The sequence below is a fragment of the Ammodytes marinus genome (genome assembly GCF_949987685.1).
Source record: "Ammodytes marinus genome assembly, chromosome: 15".
In the NCBI taxonomy this organism is placed as follows: domain Eukaryota; kingdom Metazoa; phylum Chordata; class Actinopteri; order Uranoscopiformes; family Ammodytidae; genus Ammodytes; species Ammodytes marinus.
In genome coordinates this window covers 19,873,098-19,885,858 of record NC_137219.1, presented here as the reverse complement: position 1 = coordinate 19,885,858, position 12,761 = coordinate 19,873,098, and the positions used below count along the sequence as shown (strand labels likewise).

Here is a 12,761-nt window from a genome sequence, read left to right as displayed (position 1 = left end):
TGGCAAAACATATTATTGGTTTAAAGCCACTACGAGTAACTTGGTCCCTTGGCGGCCCCTTTGGACAAAAGCGGTAGTATTTTTACGACGCCAGCTGTCGTGAAGCTGTTTTCTAGCTCGTGCCGGGCGTGCGAGATTCAAATAATCAGGAAGCAATATAGTGCATGTACGTGTGTTGAAAGTGTGAAGGCACCGGACTCTTTTCAGCTCCGTGAGAGTGGTTAGTGACACAGCATCAACTAATGCCAGTAAGTGCTACACACACCTGATTGCAATGAGTTGATGCAGTGTCACCGAAGTACTCTCACCGTGTCCTCACAGAAAGCGAATGAACGAGAGACGGCAGTTAGTATGGATCACAATGAGCTAATGTGTTTATGTTGTTGTAAACAATGACTATTTCAGATGAGTCATGGTTGACTCATCTGATGATGCTGGTGAGGCAAAGTAAACTTTGTTTTAGTAGGCTATTGCTCATTCATTTTGGAGTAAACACTGCAGTCTAATTGCATTGTGTACCACTCTCCCTTTTAGCTTTTCTTAATTGCATTTTCTTTTTTTTCATTGATGATTCAGCCCCGTTATCAGTCATTATGACGACAAACAACTGTCTCAAACAAAGCTCCCGCTCCCCTTCCCTCACCTGGAGGGATAGGCTTCTCAAATTGCGTTGTTGCGCCACACTGAAATCTGCGACCAATACGGATATGAGACCAAAGAGCCTGCACACGCGAACCGAAAATCGGACTGGGTGTGCGACCAGACCAAACGCAGTAATAAAAACTATATAAAAATGTCTTTCTTTGCACTGATGGTCTCGTTTGCTGTTAAAGGCAATTTATGATTATCAGAGGAAACATGAGGCTGTTTAAAAGATATTTAAATGTTACTCGGAGCTAGCCTGGTCCAACCAGACCATCGTACTTCATTTCATTTGTACAGAAGGTCTTGAAGTGCTGTGCTGTAATTGGCAAAAGTTCACTCACTTGGAGGCGGGTGTCTGTCGAAGTTTAAAACTATTGGATCTGCCCAGTGCCACTCTGGATTAGCCAATCAATCGCATCACGTTTGGTCGTCACGTGTGTCATGAGCCGGCTTTTGATGGTGCGTTCCAGTTGGACAGGGAACTCGGAAATTTCCGACTTCACTACATATTGTAGTCTATGAATCTACCGGTACCTGGCAACAGTAACTTGTTAGAGCCTAACGTTTAGTTATTTGGATGAGAAAGGTTTTAGGCGTCCATACTTTTGCGAGCAGATGCACTGGAACACAGACAGGTCGGAACTCGGAACTACCAAGTCGGAAATCTCCTTCTTCCGAGTATAAAGGAACGCAGCATTCAACTGAAACTGGAGCGCAACTTCGACGTCATCGTTCTCAGCCACTCGCTCTGTTCGCTGATTGGACGACTGTAGATTCTCCGGCGAAAGCTGGGAAATGCACTGTACACCCAGACTGACTACTGAAGGGAAAATGAAATTTGGCCGGAAGTAGGCGGGCGGGCGGAGCCAGGCTAACTCGGAGCTGCTTTAACTATATAATAATAGAAATGCCTACATATCCAAATACAATTGAAAAACTGTTGTATCTTGTATTGCCAGCAGATGGTTATTTTCTTCTTTGCCTGTAGACGTTGCACCTACATTGACTTTTGCTATAACTTGTAATGATACAGGTTAGACCTGATTTCAGTTGCTTCTCATCAAGGACACTGTATGAAAGTTTTCAAATGTAATACAATTATTTAGAAAATATAGCTGTCAGCTGACTTTAGAGTGTCAACTCATTGAAGAGGTTCCAACAATTCAAGACAACATGATTAAAAACGGATTCTTTAGACCAAATATCTTAAATTAGTTGTTCGGTATGATAATGCCATTTAATTTGAATGATTTATGGTCACACAGAAAGCATTTGATTGACAGTTTTGGATGCTATGTGTTCACACCAGCCCAACCAGTTTTATTTTCTATGGGTAATAGTATGCCACGACGGTTTTAGGAGCAACCTAAAACCAGCAGAATGTCAGTGCACTTTTAAATCACTTTTGGGTGTGCTTACAGGTGGGACGGGTTGGAAATTACGGACCAGAAGCGCTCAATGAAATGATGCTTTATAGCTCATGGTTGAGTTGCTCTTTAAATTTGGGGCTGTTTTTTCATCCAGTAGTTTGTGCTTGTGTTTTTATGTACTGTGTGTACTGGCTTCCATTTGCTTTAATTGTGACCAATTCCAAAGGGTGTCGCTCTAGGTCTTAGATCCTAGAGGTGTACTTTACCCGTTCCTTTCCTTTTATCACCTCTCACTCTTTGAGGCCAAATTATGAAAATGCAGATGCAGTAAAGAACTACACATGCTTGTGAATAGGCTTTGCGTCCCCCCCCCCCCAAAAAAAAAAAAGGATTCATGTTGACAATACCCACAGGAAAATCCTTTCCAATTAGTGAAATGTAGTCACTGCTCTCCCTGTCATAACACAGTCTTACAGAGGGTGAGGGGAAGAACTTAGCGTCTGGCCAGCCACTGTTTTTGATCCCTGTCACAGCTGAATTCAAGACACCACTAAAGCGAGGGGGTTGAGGTCTGTGAGCAGAAAACACATTCAGAGAAAGGACAGTACAGTCTCATGCTATACTCGCAACACTCTGCACTCTATAATTGAAATCACAATGTCTTCTCAATACAAGGTATATACAAAAAAAAGGTAGAAATTAAAGGAATATACCATATATAACATAAATAGAAAAATCAGAATATGTATCCTGGTTTTTCCATAGAGTGGACGACACAACACAAAACCAAAGTCATGTGCCAGGGAAAGCCTTTAGAGGGAGCCGAAAGCTTTCACATGACTGCCTTTTTTGAAAGAGCCGTGAACAGAACTGGGAGACACGTGCTTGTTTGGGTTGCAGGAACAAAATGAATGTTAAGGATTTATGGCTTCCAAAATGGATTTTCTCTTGTCATGTCTCTTGATGTTATCGAGATGTTGCACAGGATGCTGCTTTTCCAACAGCTCATGAGCGTGAGAAAAAAAATCAGATTTGCTCTTGTTATCAGATCTTCCAAGCCTGACATGTCAAACTGGCACTTAAAAAAGAGCTCTCCACAAGTACTGTGCGTATAATATATACAGGTAAAGTAATGTTGTGAGTATGTGATGATAAAGAATTGTATGAGCAAAAAAATACAATCAAAGCAACAAACACACCATCTTTATAAAGATTCATGAGACAATAATGTTTCATACAATAACTTGATTGTCTGGATGAGGCAATGGATGTTTAATAGATTACACTGTTAGATTTAGATGTATTTTTGCAATATATACTTTGCAATACTAATACCCAGAAATCCTATAACCTTGTTTTGAACTTGCTCATTCGGTGCCAAACTGATTTATGACGGGTAATTATCTAAGTGCACAAAAGGTACAAGACAAAAGATCAGCGTTAGCTTTATTGTATGTTCAAGCATTTAAGGAATGACTGTGGCTTCTAGCAGCTTTGGGTGTGTCCACACACAGTACCACATTCAAGTTTACCTGCAATCAAATGTTTGTGTGTAAGGCCCAGTCACACCAGTAAAAGTGACTCCTTCACCGTCAATTTTACAGAACAAATCTTGGACAGTTTTCAATAAGGGATAGAGGTCCAGTCATTTGGAACAGCTTTCCTGTTACTCTACGTAAACACTCATCTTTAGTTACTTTCAAAAAACATCTTAAAATGTACCTCATTTTAAAAGCTTACGATACTGTGTGAAACTGAATGTATGTTATATTGTCTTTTTGCTTGTTAGTTACATCTTTACATTGCTTTTTTACTATATGTACTTAAATGTATTTTCATTTTTGTAACATGACTTTGTAGTTGTTTTAGCTCTTTAATTTTATTTTTGTTTATCTTTTTTTCTTTTACTTTATTTCTTTACCTTATTGTATTTTAATATCAGGTGGACATCCCTTATAAGCCCTTCGGGGTTTCTTTTGTCCCACCCGTGCATTTATGTATGTCTATGCGCATCTTCTTGCCATTTTAATCTTGTTTATCTGCACAAATAAAACTAAACTAAACTAAACTCAGCGGAAATCATCCGCACACGTGCTACTAGCTCCGGTTACGTAGTGAATACTCAAAGGGCTAGGTGATACATGTGTGTAACTGCTGGGACACTAACCATCTTGGAACATGCTTGCAGTAGTAACTTTTTACTACCACTGGCATTTTGTAAGTTTGATCATTTCAGTCAATAATGAGTCATTTAAAGGGATAGTTCAATAGTTTTGAAGTGGGGTTGTGTGAGGTACTTAGGCATAGTTAGTGTGTTACCTTTCATGGAGATGGTGTTCAGCGCAATCATTTTTTAGGAGTTCGCAAAGGTGTCACTGTAGCCTAAATATCCACATGAGGTCTGATACGAGCAGCTGATTGGTGGGGTGATACAACAATAAAGGGCTTTCTGGTAGCGTACTATTGAACAGATATAGGTTTAAGGTAAGCATCTATATTTGTGGAGAAAAAAAACGTTTTATTCAAGGCCCCCTCTGCAACAATACAAGGCTGACTTCTGCTACAGCAAAGTCCCCCTCAAACTCCTTAAAGTGACTGCACTGACTGCATCTCCATAAGGTAACACACCAACTATGCCTAAAATACCCCATATAACCCCACTTCAATAATACTGGACTATCCCTTTAAAAAGGGAAACACTCTGTCTGTGCTTTTCTAACTGCGAGTTAGAAAGCTTGTTACAGCTAATAAGATGAGATGTCTTCCTTAAATGTTGATGCTCTTGCTCTGCCAAAAGGCTTGCTATTGGTTAGAAGAGCAAATTTGTCTGTCAAGGTTGCCCAAAATGTATTCAATTATTTTTTTTTAAGTTTATTTTGTCGACTGTGACCTTACCTCATAGCACAATTATATCAAGGATAATTTGACAAGGAGGTCATTAGTGGCCACTGGCCACAAAGGTGTCAATAATATCAGTGTCAGTTTGTGGGCCCTGCAAATGTGAACTCTGCCACACTGGCTTAACTTGGCTGACGCACCAAGATAGAATGCAGCCATTTGTTAATGTTACGAGTTACACCTATACACATGTGCTGCTGTGGTTTTCCTGCTTTGATAAGTCAAAGTGTTGCAGGGAGACAATCCTATTTGCTGTGATCTTAAAGGAGGCCGTAAACAAAAGGTCAGTCTGAGATGTTTGATGAACACTGGGTGAATTATTTATTCATCCCCGGATAAAGAAGGCTGCATTTACTGCCGCAAATGGAAAATCAATCAAGGCATCATTTATTTACAGACACTTCAGCCATACCCACAAGTGCTGTTTATATTATGTTGCTATGGTCTTAATGTATGGCTGTTGTCTCTGATGCTGATACATAGAGATGAACAACAGTGCTATTTTCATAGTGTGTCATTGCAAATATGGAAAAATCTAAATGTTAATGGATATCAATTCTCTCTCAACAGTCCAAAAGCTACATGTGCAGCAGCCAGGGGAGTGTACTGTGCTTCAACATAGATTTTGCATCAGGCTTCACCTGCTCAGAAGGAACTTCAAAGGTGAAGTATATAACAAAGTTCACTGTTGTTGTCGACTTCCTGGTTCTGTGCTGTTTTTCCCTATTCTGTTTTTCTGTACTTGACCTCATGCACTAAGGCATCCATTGCTTTTGAAAAAAGTATTTCAAATAACCTTCAAATAAACGTATATATGAGGATAGACTATCAAATGTCACAAAAAGGGGGAACTATCGCAGAATGGTATGCTTTTGTTATCAAAGGTACAGTTTGAGATTACTTTTGCAGCCTTGCTACTTTTGAGGTTACATTTAATGTTTGAATTGAGTAAAAAAACACAGTATGGCACTCATTAATGCTTCATACATTCCTACATTTTTTCATTCATACATTTCTGTGTATGAATAAAAAACTTGATAATGAAATGATGATGCTGGTCTCTCTGTAATCACACATGGCCATAGGCATGTTGTGTTCCTTATTAAAATCCCTGTGCAGCTGAGTTTTTCTTAATCGCGTCCTTCCTTTGTAGACCGTACTGTGGAGATATAAGTTCTCTCAACTTAAAGGCTCCTCCGATGATGGGAAAACCAGGGTAAAACTCCTTTTCAAGAATGCCGAAAGCCAGCAAATAGACATGAAGGTAATGAAATGATTTGTTTGTTACTAAATTTACTAAAATTAACTTACATTTACAATGTCACATTTGAGTTGGTTTGTTTTGCACCTGAATGAGTGTCATTGTGTAATACATTCTTGTTTTCAAGTTGTTTTCTTTTTTTATTTGACATAGTAACATAATTGATATCTTATTGATATCTCTGCCCTTGACTTGTGTCCTCTAGGAACTGGAGTTTGCTAATCTGACAGCCGTCCTCCACTGTATACATTCTTTTATCGCTGCCAAAGTGGCCTCCATGGACCCGCTCTTTATGTGCAGTCAAAGCTTTTCTGGAAGTTACACGAACACTTAAGAAGACACATCCTCGTCGTCACGTGCACCTGTGGCAAAGCGGCAGTATTTTATGCACAGATCCAATTGATAATGTATATCTTGTTATTGCTATTTTTGTATGACTCACTGAAAAGGAAATATTTGTAAAGTACTGTAGAGGTAGCTAATGTATGAATTATAAGTGTGGGGGGAGATGTTATTTCAGTTTAAGCAGAAAAGTCACAATAATTCATGGTACATCCATTTCCTTGATATTTTTTTTAACATTAAAGTGATGGACACTGGATTCTGATTGGAGGTTACTTGTCTCTGAAATGCAGCATCCGATGTACAATGCCACAATGTATAGTGGCACACCATATAATATACCAACTGCCACTGTGCTAGCAGGAACTCTGAGCTGTTTTGGTGTCTAATTGGAAGGCTGTACCAACATTTATTTTGTACTTCTATTTTAACTGACAATTTTAATCTGAAGCTGGCTCTCTGTCATGGTGGAATTCTCATTTGCCACAGACCTTCAACAAGGATTTGACTTTCTTCAAACTCACAGTTGAACACTAACGGAAAGGTAACCCTTCTTTGTTCCCAAGTCCTCTGGTTTACTTTTGCCATGTCAGTGAAGTGGGATGCCGATAACACTTTTAATATATAATATGGCATAATAAGCCTCTAAATAACCATTCATTTGAATCAACAGCCCTCTGGTAGGGTCACAACTCAAATTTAACTTGAACTTCACAAAGACAGCATTTTCTGCCTAACTAATTCTTTGGGTACGATTCAATTGTATGATGTTTGTGTTAATATGTCAGTCTTTTTTATCTAATAAAGGCTAAATGTTCAGCCTTTCAGCTCAAGACTCACTTTGATCAACTCCTGTTCTAATACAGTGTAAAATACTGTATGTCCTCAGTTGATTCATGTAATGTTTTTAGTGTTAAAGTGCATATTTGCTGTGTTTTTAATAAAGCACAACTGTATCTCATGTAAGACATGTCGTAGCGCCATGTGGGTTTGTATGTCTAACTTGAAAGTGGAGTGACGGCAGTGGATATTAGCTGGCCCAGCCATTAAAGGTGGAGAATGTTTGTTGACAAAATTACTTTTTGTTAAATCAGTGAATTTCTCCCCACAGTCTGCATCGAGTGTGCTGAAAAAAAAAATTGTGTGAACACACAGCCTAAACTCTGTATACGGGCATGCTCCGGAGGGCCCCCTTTGTTTACATTCCCGTTGTTTATATACCAGTTTACAGAGCCTAGGCTGTGTATTAACACTATTTTATTCTCACAGTAAGGACAGGTAGCAGATTGTGAGTAGATATTCACTGATTTGACAACAAGTGATTTTGTCAACATTCTCCAAAATCGCTTACTGCACCTTTTACGCCACTCATCTCCTGCTTAGCTTTGCCTCAGTAGCCACGAGGTAGAAGATAAAATATAATGGAAAACAACAACGAATAAGTTTAATTTGATGCATGAATACACCAGCTGTTTCTAGTCACTGAGAGGAGCCTCACCAGAAAAGAACACCACATACAAAAGTAGAAGTTACTGTCCCTGGTTCCAAATCCACATTGGCAGCCCCACACAATAGAATGTGCTGCTATGCACCATGAAGGACTTGATCTCCTCACCCTGCCTTCCCACGGGTGAGGGATCACAGATTGTGTTTGATGGGCACTGGGCCAAGCTTGAGACATTGCTGCAGGAGAACGAAACCTGGCTCTCTCTTGTGATTGTAACCCTACCATTATTTTCTGTTTTCTTCCCATATTTCAATATTAAGAAAAAAAAATGGTCGACTCCATGACCACCAGTAATGTAGACAAGGTTTATTAGAAGAAAAAAAATAAGATAAGATAAGATAATCCTTTATTAGTCCCTCAGTGGGGAAATTGCGGGAATACAGCAGCCTTGCATACAATAGAGACACATAGTAAAAAAGTAATATAAATAAAATACAATAAAATACAATAAACAGTAGTAAAATAGTAGTAAAACAGCAAGAAGATTTCCAATTAAATATACAGAATAGTGGCTTTAATGTCAGCAAGAAACGGCATTAAAAAAAATCTGTCACAAAAAATATTTCAAATTTCCACTCCAAATTGGACAACTGCCATGAACATGAATGCGGCTGACGACGTAAGTCCTGGCCGGGGGTTGATGCTTTTGATCTGGCTCCAGAGCTGTGCCAGTAGGATGCTTCATAAGGGAAGGCTGGTTCGGGAGCCTATCCAAGGGAGAGTGTCAGCCAAGTGACAGGATTATCTTTATTTAATGTGATCCCGTGTATAATAGTCTGTCTTTGGTAGCTCAGCACCTGATGCAATAGCTGCTACAGAGTCAATGAATTGCTCACTCATGTATTTGCTTCATCGTTTCAATCTTATTTGATAAGCTTAAACTGTGTTATCCTCTCAGCCACACGGTTACATTGGCTCACAATTATGTTAGTTTAAATGTTAAAATATATTTTCTCAACTTTTTCATGCTATACACAACTGGTTATGATATGTTCAGTCTTTTTTACAATTTATAACGCAAATATAGTATATAGCCTAGGATTAAGTCATCTCTCTCTATATATATACAGTCATATGAAAAAGTTTGGGAACCCCTCTTAGCCGGCATTATAATTAAGTACGGGCTCCTAGTTTACTAGGAGCCCGTAATTATTACTCTCCACCATACTTATTCTTCTGACTTCTTCTGACTTCTTCTTATTCTGCCTCACATTTTCTAGCTGCTTCTCCTCCCACACCGTTGCACGTAGAAACGCAAAAATTTCGCACAACGTGCGTCCCCACCCCGCGGGGTGTGCTATTATACAGTTTTTTGAATTTCCGCTAGGGGGCGCTGTAATGAAGTCCCGACTGAAAGAACTTTGAGAGGCCACGCCCCGCACACCGTAACTCCGATTGACTTGAAATTTCTCACACAGGTGTATGTTAGGGTGCTCTACAAAAAAGCCTCTGGGACCATAAAAATTCTTCTGGGAATATTTCCCGCTAATTAGCATAAACTGAAAAACAGCGTGTTATCCACAACTTTCTGCAATTTGACTGTATCGACACCAAATTTCTCGTGAAGCCCCGGGGGACTACAATAAACATACCCGTAAAAGATTAGTTGGACAACTTGAAAAACATGGCCGCCATTGACCAAAAAGTTTACGCAGGGGCGGGGCTTAATAACACGTTGGCCATAACTCCTTAACCGTAGGTCCTCTCATCATCAAACTTGCTGGGTATGTGCAGAAGTCATGTGGTAGCATGTCCCATCGAAGCTTATCGCGATTAACCCATAGGGGGCGCCACAAATGGGCGGGGCATAATAACACGTTGGCCCTAACTCCTTAACCATAGGTCCTATCATCATCAAACTTGCTGGGTATGTGCAGAAGTCATGTGGTAGCATGTCCTTCGAAGCTTATCGAGATTAACCCATAGGGGGCGCCACAAATGGGCGGGGCTTAATAACACGTTGGCCATAACTCCTTAACCATAGGTCCTATCATCATCAAACTTGCTGGGTATGTGCAGAAGTCATGTGGTAGCATGTCCCTTGAAGCTTATCGCGATTAACCCGTAGGGGGCGCCACAGGGGCGGGGCCTATCCACAAATTGGCCATAACTCCTTAACCATAGGTCCTATCATCATCAAACTTGCTGGGTGTGTGCAGAAGTCATGTGGTAGCATGTCCCTCGAAGCTTATCGCGATTAACCCATAGGGGGCGCCACAAAAGTCACCCGACTCCGATTGACTTGAAATTGATTACACATGTACAGCTCATGGTGCTCTACAATTTCGCTCCGAGGAATTTTTTTTTAATTTCCGCTAGGGGGCGCTGTTCTTAATCCCCGACTGAAGAAAGTTTGAGAGGCCACGCCCCGCACACCGTAAGTCCGATTGACTTGAAATTTCTCACACTGGTGTATTTTAGGGTGCTCTACAAAAAAGCCTCTCGGACCATAACAGTCAACCTGGAAATACTTTCGGCTAATTAGCATAAACTGAAAAACAGGGTTTTATCCACAACTTTTTTAAGTGTTACTCTATCAACGCCAAATGTCTCACGAAGCCCCGGGGGACTATGACGCACGTCTCCGAAAAATATTAGTAGGGTAGCTTGGAAAAAATGGCCGCCCTTGACTAAAACGTTTACGCAGGGGCGGGCCTTAATAACACGTTGGCCGTAACTCATTGACCGTAGGTCCTATCGTCGTGAAACTCGCAGGATACGTGCAGAAGACATGCGGTGGCGTGGCCCTCTAAGCTTGTCGAGGTTAACCCACAGGGGGCGCCACAAATGCCAAAACCGTCATTCGCCGACGCGATGTTTGCCGGGCCACGCCCCTTTCCCCCCGACTCCGACCGACTCGTCGTTCGTCGGACGCGCGCGGCTCGCGTCGCTCTACGGTAAAGCCTCTGGGACCGCGGGGGTCGGCCGTGATTTTTTTCCTTCCCCGATTCGCGCGGGGGCGGCCCGTACTTTCCAAATCTCCGCGGGATTTCTAGTTGACTCTGCTTTCACAAAAAAATATAAAAGTGGTATGTCTTTAATTTACCAGGAACAGCTAAGTACTGGGATGTTTTCCAAACAAAGATTTTTTGAAAAGCAGTATTTGGTTGTATGAAATAAAATAAAATGTGAAAAACTGGCTGTGCAAAAATATGGGTACCCTTGTGGTTTTGTTGATTTTAATGCCTGTAACAGCATGTAAAACTGATCAATTTAAACACAAAGTTGGTTGGAGTATTTTGTTAAGCATTGAACCTCATAGAAATGTCTGTTTAATCATGAGAAAATGTATTTTAGGTGCCTAAATGCAAGTTGCACTTCTCTTTGACTCTCTGCTGAAGTGAGACAGAATGGGATCATCAAAACTGCTCCCAAAAGATCTTAAAAACAAAGATTATTCATTATCATGGTTTAGGGGAAGGCTACAAGAAGCTTTCCCAAAGGTTTCAATTGTCAATTTCTACTGTAAGGAACGTTGTCAGGGAATGGAAGGACACAGGCACAGTTGCAGTTAAACCCAGGTCTAGCAGACCAAGAAAAGTACAAGAGCGGCATATGCGGCGGATTGTGAGAATGGTTGCACACAACCCAAAGATCACCTCCAAAGACCTGCAAGAACATCTGGCTGCAGATTGTGTATCTGTACACATGGTTCAACAAATCAGTGCAATTTGCACCAAAACATCTGTATGGCCAGGTGATGAGAAGGAAGCCCTTTCTGCGCCCACGCCACAGATACAGTTGCATGGAGTATGCAAAAGCTCATTTAGACAAGCCAGATTCATATTGGAAGAAAATGCTTTGGACTGATGAGACAAAAATTAAGTTATTTGGTCTTTATAAAAAGCAGATGTTTTGGTGCAAATTGCGCTGAATTGTTGAACGATGTACAGATACACAATCTGCAGCCAGATGTTCTTGCAGGTCTTTGGATGTGATCTGTGGGTTGTGTGCAACCATTCTCACAATCCTCCACCTATGCCGCTCCTGTTTTTTTCTTGGTCTGCCATGCCTGGGTTTAACTGCCACTGTGCCTGTGTCCTTCCATTTCCTGACAACGTTCCCTACAGTCGAAATTGACAATTGAAACCTTTGGGAAAGCTTCTTGTAGCCTTCCCCTAAACCATGACAATGAACAATCTTTGTTTTTCAGATCTTTTGGGAGCTGTTTTGATAATCCCATTCTGTCTCACTTCAGCAGAGAGTCAAAGAGAAGTGCAACTTGCATTTAGGCACCTAAAATACAGTTTCTCATGATTAAACAGACATTTCTATGAGGTTCAAGGCTTAACAACATAATCCAACCAACTTTGTGTTTAAAGTCATCAGTTTTACATGCTGTTACAGGCATTAAAATCAACAAAACCACAAGGGTACCCACATTTTTGCACAGCCAGTTTTTCACATTTTATTTTATTTCATACAACCTAATACTGCTTTTCAAAAAATCTTTGTTTGGAAAACATCCCAGTACTTAGCTGTTCCTGGTAAATTAAAGACATACCACTTTTATATTTTTTTTGTGAAAGCAGAGTCAATTATAATGCCGGCTGAGAGGGGTTCCCAAACTTTTTCATATGACTGTATATATACTGTATATATATATATATATAAAAATCAGTGATTCTTGCAAACCGGGACAAAAGGCCGTCTTCCATATGTAACTTATGTTTAAAACTAAAAATATTTAAAATTGTAGATGTTATTAGGGATTAAGAATAGAATGTCTGGAGCACAA

General features: G+C 40.4%; 1 protein-coding gene across 1 annotated transcript in view; it reads left to right on the top strand.

The window, feature by feature from the left end:
* Nucleotides 1-6,565, top strand: part of sntg2 (syntrophin, gamma 2) — a 108,261-nt gene extending 101,696 nt beyond the window's left edge. Inside the window, exons 15-17 of the mRNA XM_080042002.1 lie at nt 5,484-5,576; nt 6,067-6,177; nt 6,380-6,565. Coding sequence (XP_079898128.1) covers nt 5,484-5,576; nt 6,067-6,177; nt 6,380-6,508 — 333 coding nt within the window. The 3' untranslated portion in view covers nt 6,509-6,565. The remainder of the gene's footprint in view (nt 1-5,483; nt 5,577-6,066; nt 6,178-6,379) is intronic.
* The last annotated feature ends 6,196 nt before the right edge of the window (nt 6,566-12,761 follow it).